The following is an 18,041-nucleotide window of genomic DNA, read 5'->3' as shown; positions in this document are numbered from 1 at the left end:
GTGTGTGTGTGTGTGTGTGTGGTCTTTGCTTGCTTGTTTGTTTTAAGAAATGAACACTTGGTGCTTGGAATTTTGAAAAACCAGAAGATCTTACAAATGAATGATCACACATAGAGAAATCCCATCAGAAACGTTCATTTTTCTTTCAGAAGCATTTCCCATTGGCAGAAAATCCAGGCAAACCAGATTTGAAGGGTTTCAAACAAACAGCATGACCAACCTGTAGATGGAGAAGGAAGTCACCGACCGAATGAGGGATGCCAAAGCCCCAACTTTGGCAGCTTCCACAGCCCCACTGACACGGTACTGTACTGTCACTGAGTAGTTGACGTAGGGTTGGTTATAAACTACAATCTTCCCTTTTGCTTCCGGGGCTCTTCTCCGCAGCTCTTCAAAAGAAGTTACCACCAGAACTTCTGCTGTGATGCCTAGAAGTCAAAGTCACACAGGATCAACTTATGGTTTTCCACACTAAGGAAGAATTGCCACACGAGTTGGCACACATGCTGTATTTGCCACACCAGGTTTTTGAAGGTCAAACTTTTACAGCTATTTAGCATAGGAGAAAAATTGTAGGATTAGCTAATTGTAGGAGTGAATCCTTCAATTCTCTCTCTTCCCATGAGAGAGAAAAGGCATTCAAACCAATATAACACACAACTTAACATTTTTCAACTCACTTAACCAGTTAGTAGCAAGTCACAAATCTTTTCATAAAACAGCTTCTTTTATTTCCTTCTTTCCCACCCTAAGGAGTCATGGAAACACATATTGATCATTCTATTAAAAAGAAAAACACAATCAACTCCCTTTGGGATTAATGAGACAAATGCATATTTTCATTGAACTATGCTGATATTTTGCTAAACAAATTATAATGACATCACACCAAGGAAGCCAATTTGTGCAGAGTACACATTATTCTTTGTAAACTTAACTTGTAATAAATGTTTAATGTTAACGCACCCCAAGAGGACAAAAAGTCAGTTTATTCTCTTTCCCCCTTGTATAAAAATACTCTTAAAGAATGTGCAAACTTCCCATGCTTCTCAATTTACAGTACTTACTCACTGCCAAACACTATACTATTCTTCACATAAAAATTCTACAGACATTGTAAAACTGTCCTATTGTCCTTGCTCACATGTGCTTTCATTCCTCACATGAGACTTGCCCAATTCTTCCTGATTAGGGAACATGGTTTCACATCTCCCAAGAAGTCATTTAAAAACTGCCAGATCACTGAAGACTCAAATTGATAGAGTAGTTAGAGTGACAAGGAACAAATATTTAGCAACAAAGGCCAGATGCAGGGCTAAATATAGCTATCTATGAGAAAGTGACTGGCGCCGACTGTTTTGTGATTTTTATGTGTGCAGTCATGAAATTTGTCAGTAAAAACAGTATCAGCATACACTTTGACATGCTTCCTTAATATTGCCAACTAGAGGACTAGTTTTTGGGGGGTGGGAGGAAGATTAACAGATGTCATTAGAATGTTAACTGTTATGTGTCACTTGGAAAATCCTTTCAAAATGTACTGTGGATTTTAAAGACTTTTTTTTGTCACTATCTGGCATCATTGTAATGGTCCCTTTGAGTTGGCTCCTCTCTGACTTCTGGTTCCATCATCCAAATTAAATCTGTACTTTAAAATGATTGGGTACAGTTCCATAAGCACACCTCTACCAATACCCGGAACAGAACACAGTTTATAATCTAAAACAAACAGCAATGTGTAATTGGAGAGCATGGAAACTTCTAGCTTTTCACATAAATGTCCATAAAAATATAAATGAGGATTTGGCTAGACAGATTTTGAGATTCATAACATTTTGAAACCTAGAGTTACCTTGAAATTTGACTAGCATTATTGTTAGCATACTATGGGAATTTGTTGATGACTTTCATCTGTTTCTAATAAATACCAGGTTCAATGGCACACTCAAGGGATGGCCCAGCAATGGGGTAATTTTGATGATTGAATTGGAGCCACTGGAATAAAACCAAACTTTGATACATTTCTATAGGCTGGTGCAAAATTAAAGTTACACGAAAGTGGTACTATGCTCTATATTTAAAAACCAGTTCTTTTAACAAATGAGAGCATTGTTCTGAAGAGAACAAACCTAATTTAGACACCGCAGTTACCAATGTGCAACAGTGTTAGCAGATAAAGACCAAAATGTATTGCCACTAACTTGCATTTAACCTCACCTATTTTCCTGAAAGCTTACAGTTATCTTTCATTTTTCTGTCTCCTTCAGCCTCCACATCAAATGAGTTGCCAAATGTTGGTAATTTAATTCTTTAAGAATCAAACTCTATTGAATCTTTGTTTTCCTTTCCACCTAGTTACATGGACTCGCACCAAACACTCTCTCTGTGACCGTCCCTCCTTCCTCAGTAATTCCACCAATACTAGGATCCCAGCCTCCAGCTCAGCTCCTAGAGGCACCAGAGTAAATTGTTTGAACTGCTAAAAAGTCATGTCTACCCACAGCAGTAACCCTCCCTTTCCTTCGTTTCTTCTCCTGCCTCTACTAAAAAAAAAAAAAATCCATCACTTCAGCTTATGTTTGAAACCTACTCGACATCTACATATACTCACTCTTTCTGTTTTTAAATTTCAGCTATACTGAATTTAAAGTTCTCATCTTCATATTATGCTATCTCACTCCTCTGTGCTTGTTCATGCTGTGGTACACTTTGCCTTGCTCGCTCCATTCCCCTAATTTCATTATGTAACTAACACTTCATCATATTTCAGGAGTCATTCAAGAATCACTTCTTGGGGTTGGCCTGGTGGCTCAGCAAGATGATACTCTACCTGTGGTGCAGGCATCTAATTATGAAAACTTATTGGTTCTAGTTCTGGCTGCTCCCTACTCTGGCTTAGGAAAGCACAAGAGGATGGCTCAAGTCTTAGGACCCTCTACCCACAAGGAAGACTTGGAAGAAGCTCCTGGCTCCAAATTGACTCAACTCTGAACATTGTAGCCATTTGGGAAGTGACTGTGGATAGAAGATCTCTCTTTCTTTTTTCTTCCATTTATGTAAATCAGCCTTTAAAAATAAAAATAAATAAATATTTACAAGAAAAAGAAGAATCACTTCTTTGATGCCCATTCCCTGGCCTCTGGACTCCTGTCCTTTTCCATTCCACCACTCTGGAGGGTTGAATCATGAGCCACTGTTTTGGGGGCTTTCAGGGCACCTAGGCAATGTCTAGGCATGGAACAAATGAATCTCTCAGTATTTACTGCATTTTTTATTTGCATTTGCCTTGATGACTAGTGAATCTGAGCATTTTTCATGTGTGTCCTGGCCATCTGAATTTCATCTTTTGCAAAATGCCTGTTCATGTCCTTTGCCCATTTCTTAACTGGATTATGTCTTTTGTTGTTATTGAAAGAAACTGTATGGTTAAAGTTTTCATTATTTAACACTTGAGTTTCCCCAGCCCCATGTGGGAAGAACTCACAATTATTACAGCTCAGGTCATGGGAAGGAAATGCTGGCCTAGTAGGCTGGCCTGATTACAGTCCCAACAAGAGTCACAGCTATGGTGATGATAACCTCAGCAGTCACCAGCCCAGTGGACAACATTCGATGGTCATCATTTGGGAAGCCAGGGTATCGTGAAGACATTTTAGTAAGATTTTTACTCAAACTGAGTAAATAAAACTAGGCCATCTGGAAAACTTAACCCTTTTGTATTAGTTTGTGTTTTGTATATTATACCAAACAAAATCTTTATGCTCTTCCATAAGTCAACAAAGAAATTTGCTCAACTCTCCCCCTTTTTCTTATGTCTCCATTCTGAAAAGTAGTGCACAAAACCCCCAAAGAACATAAAATGTGTGTTGTATTTGCAATAAGGCCTACCACATTTAATAATATCCCAATACTAACAGCCTTTTGCATGTAGGTTGCTGAACTTCCCACAGCATATATCAACATCTTGTTTTATCCATCACAGTAACATTAGATATATAAGGAAGAGGCTAAGAAAAGTTTTGCTTTGGGCCCAGCACAGTGGCCTAGCAGCTAAAGTCCTCGCCTTGAACGCGCTGGTTCTAATCCCAGCAACTGCACTTCCCATCCAGCTCCATGCTTGTGGCCTGGGAAAGCAGTCAAGGACGGCCCAAAGCCTTGGGACCCTGCGCCCGTGTGGGAGACCTGGAAGAAGTTCCCAGCTCCTAGCTTCGGATCAGTGCAGCACTGGCCATTGTGGTCACTTGGGGAATGAATCATCAGATGGATGATCTTCCTCTCTGTATATCTAACTTTGCAATAAAAAAAAATCTTTAAAAAAAGTTTTGTTTTATAAATTAATGTTACATGAGTGTCCGAGATAATGATTGGCATATGTGACACATATACATGCTGTATAATCGAACAGAAACAACTAAAAGATAAAATTTCATCCCAGATGATTCTCCCAGTGTTCCTCTAAGGAACCTGCATATTTTTACGTGTCAGAATAACTGATGACAACACCAATAGATATATTTGAGTGTCTATTGTTTACCCCAATCTCTGCAAAATACTTTTGGGGGCACTGAAATGAAGGGAATAAGACTAACACAGTTACGAGGTGTTACTGTTGAGAAAGGAACCATGGAGGGTGAGAATCCAAGGCTCATGCTCTTTCTATTACTAACATTGACACTTTCTCTCACACATTATAATATACCAAAAGAAAAGCTCAGTGTTTTCATTTTGAGGGGAAAATAAGAAAATCACATAGGTCTACAAAAGTCTGCCTAAGTTGTCGATTATCTGTTCTGAGTCTTGTTCATAAGCCAGGCTGACCTGTCTATTATGGGGGAATTAGAGGTCTCATGTAGGAAAAAGCTCATCAGACTGTTAGAGTAATGCAAAGGATTGCAGTAATTACTGATGAGAGCATGAGACTGAAGCTAAAAATGTCCCAAAGGGGACTCTCTTGGCTACAGACTAATATATTACATAAAGAGCACCAAAATCCCCAGTTTCCTTGATGTCTTAAGCCACTTGCCCCAAGTGTCATTACTGCAACAGTGCCCTTGCAGAAACAGCAGATGCTGACAACTCTGGAATTGCTTCAGATCATCTAATCTATACATAGATTCCACACCTGCTATTCTCTGACCAATTCTTCAGAACGGTTAAAAAAGAACATAGTGAAAGGAGAGTGATAAACTGTTTCTACTACTAAAAGGAAAAAACTATAGTTAAAACAAGGTGTATCTGGTGCTCAACTCAAAGTGACATGTTGCAGAAAATCGATCCTGATTTCAGAAGAATGTATAACCCCAAAAAAGAAGTCCAGCCATATACAAAAGGAAACTAGCTTCTTACTCCTATTACATAATCTTCCAGAGCGTACAAGATAGCTAGGTCTTTGGAATGGTTGATTTTCCTGAATGCAGAGTTTCAGGGAAGAGAAAACAGTTGTTCTTAGAAACTCAATGTTTTGGCCTGAAGTAGTAAGGAAATTGCAAAATCATAGTAAGCCAAACAAAAGAACATCAGAGCAGTGCTTTCTGAGAGTCCACTTGTTTATGGAGAATATCATGATTGTGCAATGTCCTTTTCATGGAAGGACAAGTCTTAAACATTCAAGTTAATTCAACGAATTTACAGCCATCCAACTGAGCCAGGCTCCATGATGTACATTGGGACAATGTGAAACTGAATAATTGTCAATCTTATCCTTAAGATTTGCACTGTTTACAAGTAACTAATAACTTACAAAAGAATACAGACTGTCACAAGTGCTAAATGAAGCACAGAGTAAAATGTTACATGATAATAACAAATCAGTATTAATTTGGGAAATTTCCTCTAAGAAAAACACAAAGTAGAAACTGAACATACTCAGTGACCTAGAAATGACAGAAAGAACAATCTCAGGTAAAGACTAAGAAAGTAGAGAGACAAATGGATGAAGCATCTATTCATTTACACTAAATAAAAAATTTCCTGCCAGGCTCCAGAGACACAATGGGGCAGCATGCAATCTTTCAGTTTTTAATCAAGGTATGAATGGCACTCCTTTTCCCATTCTGAGAATTCCAGTAAGTGAAGGAGAAAATAGTCTCATTGAATAAATTTTCAGAAAAAAAATTAAAACTAATTGACTGAACATAAGTTAGGTCAAGGGCAAGGCACAATTGCAAATGATAAAACAGAGGCATGACACCCATCATCTCCAAACTGTTTCTTTTGAGATCTGGCTCCATTCATAACTGAATGGTCCCTGCAAGATCTTGAACTGACTATATCAGCATGAGTTGGCATCATCCATGGAGAGGCCTGCCTGCTAGTGCAAGTGCAACAAGAGCCATCCTACCATCCTTAATGTCTGAGAATCAGACACAGGCAACGCAGCTGGTTGATCTTGACCTCTATTAAGTAGAATTTATATGAAGATGTTGGTTAGTGGAGAGGTACCTACCACAGAATCATAATGCTTAACTCATGAAAAACTCGGACACTCAAGTTTTATAGAGATCCAACTCAGTGAACTATAGTAGCAATGGGCACAGAATATACACTCATTCTTGGGAATTAGGTTATCTCAGCATCTAGGCTGTTTCCACTGTCCATGCAGCAACGTGGTGAGGCAGTCGGGCTCTGAGCATCTTGATTAGCTTTTGCAGTGATCACAGGGAATACATAGCCTTTAAGGCACAATGGGGGCTCTTTCCAAAAACAACTTGTCTGCTTTGATATATGTTTCTTTTGAACATGCTTGCTTTTTCTCAGACCACTGTTTTTTCTCTATAATGATGACTGATGTGTGTGAGTGAAAACTTTCACATAAATGACAGTCACCTAATATGAAGAAACTTCAGAGTTCATAAAAATTGAATTTAAAAAATAAGTTTGATTGCAGAACAATTTTCAAATCAATGCATAGTTTGTTCACAACACATATTTATCCATGAACTTCCCTAAGAACTTCTGTACATTTGTATGACACTCAACAGTTTGAAACAGAGCAGTTGAGCCAGAGTACATTGTTTTTCACCAAACGTAAATTCACCATACCAAATTTCCCAACCTCCATAAAATAGCATCCTGGAGCGAGGTATTCCCTTCCCAGACCTGGATATAGAATATCACGGAAAACCTTCCTCTTGGTCCATGACTTTCTAATTCTGATGTTCCAGCTAGATGTAGAGGACCTTGAGACCTCAGAATCCAGAAGATGGAAGGGAACCAAAAGACAACTGCAGAGTGTCCCTGGGAACTGTTGTGTGACTTGTGAAGACAGTGACAGAAAGGCACCTCAGTCATCTTCAGGTGGTGGTTAAGGGGAACAACCCATGGCCCATGGTGATGGGCAGCATAATACACACGAGAGTTTCTGATAACTGTAGACAAACAGAACACTTAGGGGACATGGGCAGCTTCTCTGGAAAGGAAGACTACGACATGCGAGGCAGTTTACTAGGAGCCACTAGTAGAAAAGGTAGAAAAGAGAAGTGAGGACTGAGATGGAAAGAATGGCAGTTAGCAGGGTGGGAACCTTACAGCTGCAGTAGGGAACCTGGGTAGGGATAGCGAGGTCAGGCAAATGCAGATTCACATTTTTAAAAATACCAGTGTACAAAGCATGATGCAAGGCTTGCAGGAGGTAGTGAAAGGAATGGAGGGCAGCTGAAAGGGCTGTGATGAAGGAGATAAAAGTCTTGTGGATCAGTTGGAGCAGCAGCGTGTATTTGGCATACCCTTTCCCATGCTAAGAAAACTGGCTGTGTGGATGTTTGTGCCCAGAACCCACACTGTCAAGTCTATGTCCCCATGATTTTGCTGGGGAAAGTTTTATGCACACTAAAATTTACTAATCACAAGAGAAAGAAGATATTTTAAAAATCTAAGGTGAACCTTTTCAGTGAAACAACCATCTTATTATATTCCTTAACATTAAAAATAAGATATCTATCATATTTCATAATGAATTCTTCAAGATGTGCTTAAAGCAAGGTATTTCTTCACCATTAATAACTATCTGTCACTACAAACGGTGGCTATAAAAATCACTAGATTTTTTTTTTATCCTGAATACATTGCCTAACTTTGCCTATCTAAAATATGATCACAGTAATGTTAACATCACTGGGCTTCTAGAGAGCATCTTATAGGTTAAGAGCAGTGAAATCACTCTGCATGTTATTAAGCACTAAAAGACAAAAAAAAAGAGTCAGTATTTAAGAGCTCTGAAAACAAATTTAATAGAAAGAGGCAGAAATTGTAATTCATTCAAAATTTCACTTCAAACCAAATTTCTAGGTATAAAAGTAAGAATGGGTGTGACTTCAGTAAATATTGAGTTTCCCTAGTTCAGAGAAGAGCTAGTCTTGAGTGCATCAGTTTAGCTTTTACTAAAGCAATAATAGAAGCATCATTTCGGAAAGTCCCACAATAGGGTACATGTAACATCCAACGATGCTCCCTAAGTCCTCTGGGCCACAAACAGCCAAGGGTAGGAGTAATGAATGAGTGGGTTAGGAAAGGGGCTTTTCAGAAGCAATAGCAGAACAGGGCACAAAAGCAAGAGACCCTCCTCCCATTCTTTTCAAGAATATAACACTTGCAGTGCATCAACCTGTAGGCTACACCATCTCTACTGACTCTAACTCAAGGACATATGATAATTAGGTATGGTATGTTGTCACAGCTGAGCAGGAGTTTTTAAATCTACCCTTTATCTCTTTAACAGAGTTTCAAATTTAAAAATCTATCAAAAAAGATCTATTAAAAGATTTGGCTTTGTCTTTCATAGATCCTGTTGCCCTCAACCATGAGAATGAATAATCTGGATTACAACTGGTCTCTCAATGCAGGTTCTAGTGTAAAAAAGACACTTGAGGTGAGAGCTAAGGTACCACCAACAAACAGCTGGTATTTACAAAGTGAACAAGAAATAAGCCTTGCAAGTCACTAATTTTGAATGTTGGTTATTACAACATTATTGAGAGAGCTGATGAGCCCTGGGGCCAGGAATTTAAATTTCTAACAGTAGTCTTAATAATCTATAGTTGATTTGTGAGATATAGAATAGACATATATGATACCTTAGCAGATTGTTCAGGGAAAATTAGATAACTACATTCCTCTTCCTGTCATGCAACAAAGTGATCAAACGATCAACACCAAACAGCATAAAATAAACAAATCTGAAGAAGGCACCAAGTGTCAGTGACTGAACACATAAAAACTAAATATCAAAGAATCTTAAATAAGAGAAAAGCTCTAGAGATTATTTAAACACACGTTTGCCAGCATTAGTTAGCTAACCCATCAGATATCATTTCTTAAAAAGACAAGCAGCCATGTCATACTGTTACATAAATCTGCACTTTGAATAGATTTCACTGTATCATCTCTAAATGCATTTTCTCTATAAATCCCATCTTCACAAACCAATGACAGAAAAACTACTGCCTTTATATTTGTTTCAATGATGTTACTACAATGTTGTATCAGAGCTGTAAGATAGTTTTGTAAAAACTTGATATTCCAAAATGGGGTTTTTATATAGCTGTGTTTTGAAAAGTATCCTAAATGCTCCTGAGAGAAGTAAAACTTAACTGGAAAATTTTTAACAAAATTCCTGTCCCAAATAGTAATAGACCTGGGTTGGTTCCCTGATTAAATGTGGTATAATTTGGCTCTAGAAGATTTTAGAGACATGGCATAAATGTCAAAAGCACATGACTCACATACAACTTTGAAAGGTTTCTTGGATGACAATTTATAATAGGCCATTGGCTGTAAGAACACAAATCCCAGTGATTGCTGTTAGCCTCATTGCAATGAAAAGCCAGCACCTTATGGACCATAAGGATTTACCTATGTTTCATAATCGACAAAACTAAGGCACAAGAAAGTTGCAGCGTCTCAGTAACCAGACAAGAGTAGTGGTTGGCTTGAATGAGTCTAAACTCATTTCAATACATGTTTGTCACTGGTCAATTCTGTTTTAAACTCTAGGTCATTTTATTGTAAATATGAATCAGTATTCTGGAATAATGTAGCACTCAAGTTACAACTATTGTAAGTCTTTTTTTTTTTTCAAAATTACTGAAATCAAAGAACTAGTGAACTCTCACACTTGCAAATGACAGACAATGCCACTCCCAATGGCATGAGAACATATTGGGGTCATGTGACCATTGGCAGAAACAGCTCTAGCTATTTCCTGGTGCTACCCATCACAATGTTAGTTTCATCTTTAGTATCTGTGTGGTGTTTTGCACCAACATAAGACCAAGTTGTTTCAGATCTCACATCCTTACTATGCAGCTCATTCAAAAAGAAATAAATGATCTCATCCAACAGCTGTCACAGCTAACACAGTGGAAACTTCATTATTTCAGAGACCCAGCAAACAAATTCATTCAAGATTCATGTGTTGGGCCCGGCGCGATGGCACAGTGGTTAAGGACCTCACCTTGCACACCCGGGATCCCATATGGGCGCCAGTTGTAATCCCGGCAGCCCGCTTCCCATCCAGCTCCCTGCTTGTGGCCCAGGAGGGCAGTCAGGGACACCCCAAAGCTTTGGGACACTGCACCCCTGTGGGATACCCGGAAGAGCTCCTGGCTTCAAATTGGCTCAGCTCCAGCCGTTGCAGCCGCCTGGGGAGTGAATCATCGGACGGAAGATCTTCCTCTCTGTCTCTCCTCTCTGTAGATCTGCCTTTCCAATAAAAATAAAACAAATCTTAAAAAAAAAAAGACTCATGTGTTACACACGCCTACGCTCGGATCCAATACTTAAGCCATGAAGATGGACTGTGCTAACAATCTGATAACAGGCTAGTTGCACCCATCTCCAGATTTGGAGTAGGAGCCAATCCTATCAAAACATATGGCTGGGAGTAGGCAAACGCTGTAATTCCCAGAGAGGATGGGATGGATCACTAGTACAAACAACAGATGATCACCAGAGGACCATCCCTTGACACTGCCACACAATGTACCACAATGTTTTTCCTGTATTCTGAATGAAACAAATTCTGGCTGAATTGCACAAAACTGATCATACTATTCATGATCTTTCTTGAGGAGGGTAGCTCCCAAAAAATTCATATAAACCATTTCTAATTCTTGAATCATAATCAAATGCTACTATTATATACAATTTTATGATAAATGAGCAAAAATTTTAACCATCTGTAGAATTTCCATCAGATTGTAGGGTAGAACTTTCTCATATATAAAGAAAAAAACATATTTACGTATTTACAATATAAACCCAAGAGTTAGAAAATAATACTTCTTCAGACATGTGTGAGACTAATGACGATAGAAGTCACTATGGTATGTATGCTCTGAACAGGCGTCCTGAGGAATTCATTTTTTTATTAGTTCATAGAATCCTTATATCCCTCTATGGTAGATATCATTGCTGCACCTACAGTCAATACACTCAAGTGAAAAGCTGAGAAATGACCCAGGTCACAGAATTTGGTTAGTTGTACATTAGAATTTTTCAAAACCATATTCATCGCTGGGCACCTTATGTTGCTCACACAGAAAAAGGTGAGAGTAAGCAAGAGTTGTTCTGGTGACTAATCAACATCTGCCTACTTACCCACATGTTTTATATACAAGATACACATGTAGCAGATGTCTTATAGATCATCTCTAATAATATTTCTAGCATATTATGTAGCACAGTGCATTTACTAGATGCTACAGGGACTATAATATGCAGACACAAAACAATTATTGATGAGCAACCCTCAAATATATTTTTATCTTTTCCCTCTAAAAAAAAGTAAGACTAAAAGTTCTAAAAAAAATTAAGACTGCCACTGCTAACAGGTTTATCTGATGGCATTTCAGTACAGATTTGGTTCTGTCATAAGAACTAAAATTCATGCAGGTCCTACAATGTACCCACCAATATACTAAATGCTGCGTTTATATTTACAAACTTGGATTTCTCAAAAGTAATATGAGGCAGGAACTTTGACTGTCATCACTAAGCACAAGCTATTTTATTAATTTACATTTGGGTTTTACTTATTTATTTCCTGACATATTAGCAAAATAAATTTGGTAAGCTACATTGACAAAATACAGAAAGAGGGTAAAAAATAGGAACATTAAAATAAAAGGATGCAACTGTTAATTCAATGTATTAAATATATTTTAGAAGTCTTGTGCAATTGCTGAAGGGGGCCATAAGCTTAGCCACAAATTCCCTGGCAAACAAAGTAAATGAGAAAACTTAATCAGGCACAAAATATACACTGTATCTAACAAAAAGCAAGTCAGCTGCTCATAGAAGTGCATATTTCCTACAAGACACTTATGTTGTAACTCATCATAAGTGTTATGTAATATAATAATTAATTAAAGTCTATGATACAAGTAGATACAAGTAAATACAACATATGGGGACAGAAATTACCCCAATCCCTGCACTGCACATACATTTTATCTGTCGGTAATCATAACTTTTAATCTTGCTGTGATCTTGACTATGAGGGGGAAAACAACACTCCCTTCCCAACTGTTATGAAACTTTATGTAGCTACATTACTAAACAAAAAAGGCATAGCTTTACTTGTTTCTGGTCACCCAAATGCAGATGATAACTTCAATATAAGCACTGGACAAAACATGCATATTCCTCAAAGAGTCAAAAATTGAAATACTACACAATCCAGCAGCCTTACTGCTGGGTACACATTCAAAGGAAATAAAACAAACATCTCACAGGGATATACACACTCCCATATTTATTGTAGCAATATGCGCAACAGCCTAGATATGGAATCAACCTTCTTATACCTCGAAAATTTATGAAGGGTCTATTCACTCTTTCCCAACTTCCTGCCACCTTCTCTTTTTTTCTGTCCCTCCCTTCCTCTCCCTCTAATCTCTATTATATTTTTCAAATAAGTTTTACTTAAATTAAATTTATGTAAGACACAATTCAGCCATTTAGAGTTTACAATTCAAAGGTTTTTAGTACAGTTATGCAGCCATTACCATAATTGATTTTGGAACATTCTCATCATTGCCAGGACAAACACGGCTCCATTAGCAATCATTCCCATCTGTGCTCTTCCTTCCAGCCCCTAACACCCTGCTCTAATTTGTCTCTATTCATTTGCCTATTCTGGACGTTTTATGCTAATAAAATGATAAAACTCTGGCCTTTTGTAATTACCTTTTCAATTATCCTAATATTTTTGAGGTTCAGCTATAATAGGGATTTGAAAAATGAGGAAATGGAACTCAGATCTCTCACACAAATGGCAGGAACCCAGTCACTGTGACCACTGTGTGTTGTCTCCCAGGTTGTGCACTGGCAGGAATCTGGAATTGGAAATAAGTGAGAGAGGGATAGAAAGCTACAGAAGCAGCAAAGAGGAACAGCAGGGAACCGCAGGGAGAGGTCCGTGAAGCTCCCTGGGACAGTGTGGAGCCAAAAAGATCCACACAACTCGGAAGAACAACGAGAACGGAGCAGGGCAAAGGCAGAGAAACCGACATCCCACTCCAGACCTGCTGAGTCACTTTTGAAAACGGCCTGACGGGAGACGCGGCCAGCTCGGAGGCGGGGAGATCAGGGGGATCGTCACCGGCGGGAGGCCTTCGGCAGCGGTGGAGGCAGACTGCAGCGGCCGGACCTTTGGTGAGCTGGGGGTTGACGTGGCAGCCTCCGCATTTCTTGCCCCCCGCTGAGGCTCCAGCCTCAGAACGCGGAGCAGAGGGCCGAAACTGTTGGGTTTGTGTGGAACTACGCACAGTGGTGTTGTGTTGGTGGCTGAGGGGGCCCCGGGAAGGCGCATCGGATGTCCCTGCGCTGAGGGGACCAGTGCGGCTCGGTGCGCAGAGGTAGCTGGCGAGGGTCTGGAGTCCCCCACATCCTGCCTGGTGAGTGCTTGAAACCACCAGGACTCTGATCGCCGCACCGAGCGGGCTGGGCGCCCCGCCTGCAGCAGCAGCACCTCCGTAGCGCAGGTTCAGGTGTCAGGAGAACTCCTGCAACAAACTGACACGGTGCGAACCTGCCGCCGTGAAGTCATTATAACAGGGCGCCCGGGCCACTCCTCCGCTAAGGGCCTGTGTGGGGGAGCCACACGGGAGCAGGGGCTCTGAACACCCACACACCACGAGTGGTGGATTCACTGCACAAGAGCCACGCCTGCAAAGTGCCTCACCCACAGTCCCGTGTGTGGGAGACGCACCAGGTGGGCTCTGAAAAACCCTGCAGTCCCTGACACGGAGAACGCAGGGAGAAAGCACATAAAACCTTCTACGCACTGCGGATTCCCGTGAAGGGAGCACACCCAGAGAGCGCCTCCATCCCGCCACGCCCTGGGGTGTCACACCTGTAGAAGAGGTGCCCAGAGTGTGCCTGGAATCCACTGGGCCCCCAAGGTGGTGCTCTACAGCCCCGGGCCCTGAGAACGCACCAACGGTGCCTTGAAAATTACCACGCCCGGCAACACCACGCCTACAGGCTCCAATCTCTACAGGAAAGCACCTGACAGCCCCTCAACACACGGGTCCATTTGCCTCACCAGAATACACCAACGCAATGGGAAAAACCACCAGAAAGAGTTGTGCTCCAGATGAAAGAGCCAGCACCCCACCAAACAAGGGCCAAAAGCCATTATCAATATCGACGATACGAGATGAAGACATGGAAGTGTTACCAACAAAGGAATTGATGAAAATAATGCTAAAATCTCTCAGAGACGTGGACACAAAGCTGGAAGACTTCCAGAACCGTATAATCACCGAAATACAACAAATCAAAACCAAACTGGATGCCCAAGATAATAAGATTGAAAGCCTCATCAACAGAATAAATGCGGCAGAGGAAAGGATCTCTGAAACAGAAGACACACAAAATGAAAGTGCCCAGCGAATTAAACAGCTGGAGACAAACCTCAGCAAAACTAATAAAATGATGCAAGAGATGAAGGATTACCTTAGAAAATTGAATATTCGGATCATCGGCCTCCCCGAGGGAGTAGAAAGAGAATCTGGGATGCAAGCAGTGCTCGATGAAATTATACAGGAAAACTTCCAAAACACTTGGAACACGAATCCACCCCGCATACAGGATGGACAGAGAACTCCCAACAGACATGATCCAAAGAGATCTTCACCCAGACACACGGTGCTCAAGTTCTACTCCAATGAAGACAAAGAAGGAATCCTGAGACAAGTACGAAGTAGAGAAAAGATCACATACAGGGGAAAACCCATCAGAATCACTGCTGACTTCTCCGAAGAGACCCTACAAGCAAGGAGAGAATGGACAAAGATCTTCCAAGTCCTGAAACAAAACAACTGTCAACCAAAAATAATCTACCCAGCAAAGATCTCATTTGTATATGAGAACGAAATCAGATACTTCAATAGCAAAGAAAAACTAGAAGAATATGTCTACACAAAACCAGCTCTGCAAAGTCTCCTTAGAAATGCGCTAGTCCCGGACAAAAAGGAGGCAAATCACAAACAAAGTTGGCAAATAAGAAGGTCTCCAAACTAAAGGCCGCACCAACAAGACAATTACATAGGCAACAACACACACACAACACAATCACATGGCAGGGCAAAATTGCAACCTCTCAATTTTAACTCTCAACACAAATGGTCTAAATTCACCAATCAAAAGACAGAGATTAATAGAATGGATCATCAAACAAGACCCAACCATCTGTTGCCTACAAGAAACGCATCTAACCAGAAAGGATGCAAAGAAACTGAAAGTGAAGGGATGGAAAAAGATATTTCACGCCAATAGACGAGAAAAAAAAGCTGGGGTAGCTATCCTAATTTCAGACGAGATAGATTTCATTCTAACCAACATCAAAAGAGACAGGGAAGGCCATTTTATACTGGTGAAAGGAATGATCCATCAAGAAGCAATCACCATCATTAATGTTTATGCACCGAATCTTAATGCACCTACTTATGTAAAGCAATTACTTACAGACTTAAGGGAAGACATAGACACCCGCACAATTCTTGTAGGCGATCTCAACACACCTCTAACAACAATGGACCGGTCTACGAAACAAAAACTCAACAAAGAAACAACAGAGCTCACACAAACAATAGAACAACTGGACTTAGTAGACATATATAGAACTTTTTATCCTAAGGCCACAGACTATACCTTCTTCTCAGCGGTGCATGGCACCTTCTCCAGAATCGACCACATGATAGGACATAAAGCGAATCTAAACAACTTCCAAAACATTAGTATCATACCATGTACCCTCTCAGACCACCATGGGATGAAACTGGAAATCAACAACTCAAAACTCCCCAGGAAGTATAGGCACTCTTGGAAATTGAACAATATGCTATTAAACGAACAATGGGTCAGAGAAGAAATTAAAGATGAGATCAAAAAATTTATGGAAACCAATGAAAACTCTGATACAACATTCCAAAACTTGTGGGACACCGCCAAAGCAGTGCTACGAGGTAGATTCATCGCAATCGGAGCCCATGTCAAGGCCCAAGAAAGACGCCAAATACAGGAACTAACCTCACACCTCCAGGATCTGGAAAAACAGCAGCAGAAGAGTCCCACACACAATAGGAAACAAGAAATCATCAAAACAAGGGAGGAGATAAACCAAATAGAAATCAAAAAAACTATACATAAAATCAACAAATCAAAAAGTTGGTTTTTTGAGAAAATAAACAAAATAGACACTCCACTGGCCCGATTGACCAAAAAAAAACAAGAGAAAGTGAGAATCAATAGCATTAAAGATGAAAAAGGCAACATAACAACAGACACTGCAATCATTAAGAAAATAATTAGAAATTACTACAAAGAACTGTACTCCCACAAATTTGAGGACCACCAAGAAATAGAAAAGTTCTTGGACTCCCACCACTTACCAAAACTCAGTCCGGAGGCAACTGCAGAATTAAATAAACCCATAACCGAGGCAGAGATTGAAACAGTCATCAAAGATCTCCCAACGAAAAAAAGCCCAGGCCCAGACGGCTTCACTACAGAATTCTACAAAACATTCCGAACAGAACTAACCCCAATCCTCTACAAGCTCTTCAAAACAATAGAGGAGGAAGCAACCCTCCCAAACTCATTCTATGAAGCTAACATCACCTTAATCCCAAAACCGGACAGAGAACCATCAGAGAAGGAAAACTACAGACCTATTTCTCTGATGAACATTGATGCTAAAATTCTCAACAAAATCCTAGCCAATAGAATTCAAAAAATCATCAGACAGATCATTCATCCGGATCAAGTAGGATTCATCCCTGGAATGCAGGGATGGTTCAACATTCGGAAATCCATAAATGTTATAAACCACATCCAAAAACTGCAAAACAAGAACCACATAATAGTTTCAATAGATGCAGAAAAAGCTTTCGACAAAATCCAACACCTCTTCATGCTAAAAACTCTAGCCAAAGTAGGCATAGATGGGAAAATCCACAACATAATCAAAGCAATTTATGAAAAACCCAATGCCAGTATCATACTGAATGGAGAAAAGCTAGAACCCTTCCCACTGCGATCTGGAACAAGACAAGGGTGCCCGCTATCACCACTGCTATTCAACATAGTCCTAGAGGTACTTGCAGAGGCCGTAAGACAAGAAAAAGAAATCAAAGGCATACGTATAGGAAACGAAGAAGTCAAGCTTTCACTATATGCAGATGACATAATCCTGTACATAGAAAAACCAGGAGACTCAATACAGAAACTGCTAGAACTTATACGAGAGTTTGGCAGAGTGGCGGGGTACAAAATTAACGAACGAAAATCAACAGCCATAGTGTACGCAAATAACACCAAGATGGAAGAAGATCTAACCAACAGGATACCATTCAAAATAGCAGAGAGAAGTATGAAGTATTTGGGAATAAATTTAACCAAAAGCGTAGGAGACCTATTCGAAGAAAACTACAAACTATTTAAAAAGGAAATTGAACAAAACCTCAAAAGATGGAATAACATCCCGTGCTCCTGGATAGGCAAAATCAATATCATTAAAATGTCTATACTACCACAAG

The 18,041-nt window shown here is 39.9% G+C and overlaps 1 protein-coding gene across 2 annotated transcripts in view; it reads right to left on the bottom strand.

The window, feature by feature from the left end:
* Positions 1–18,041, bottom strand: part of CPQ (carboxypeptidase Q) — a 453,907-nt gene that overhangs the window by 322,157 nt on the left and 113,709 nt on the right. For both annotated transcript variants that reach the window (XM_040972619.1, XM_040972620.1), the window contains exon 3: positions 221–428. In XM_040972619.1, the coding sequence (XP_040828553.1) occupies positions 221–428 (208 nt within the window). The remainder of the gene's footprint in view (positions 1–220; positions 429–18,041) is intronic.

Source organism: Ochotona curzoniae, unplaced genomic scaffold, assembly GCF_017591425.1.
Source record: "Ochotona curzoniae isolate NIBS_2020 unplaced genomic scaffold, NIBS_Ocur_1.0 contig_2318, whole genome shotgun sequence".
Classification (NCBI taxonomy): Eukaryota; Metazoa; Chordata; class Mammalia; order Lagomorpha; family Ochotonidae; genus Ochotona; species Ochotona curzoniae.
The sequence above is the reverse complement of the archived record's forward strand: the minus strand, read 5'-3'. Positions and strand labels throughout refer to the sequence as shown.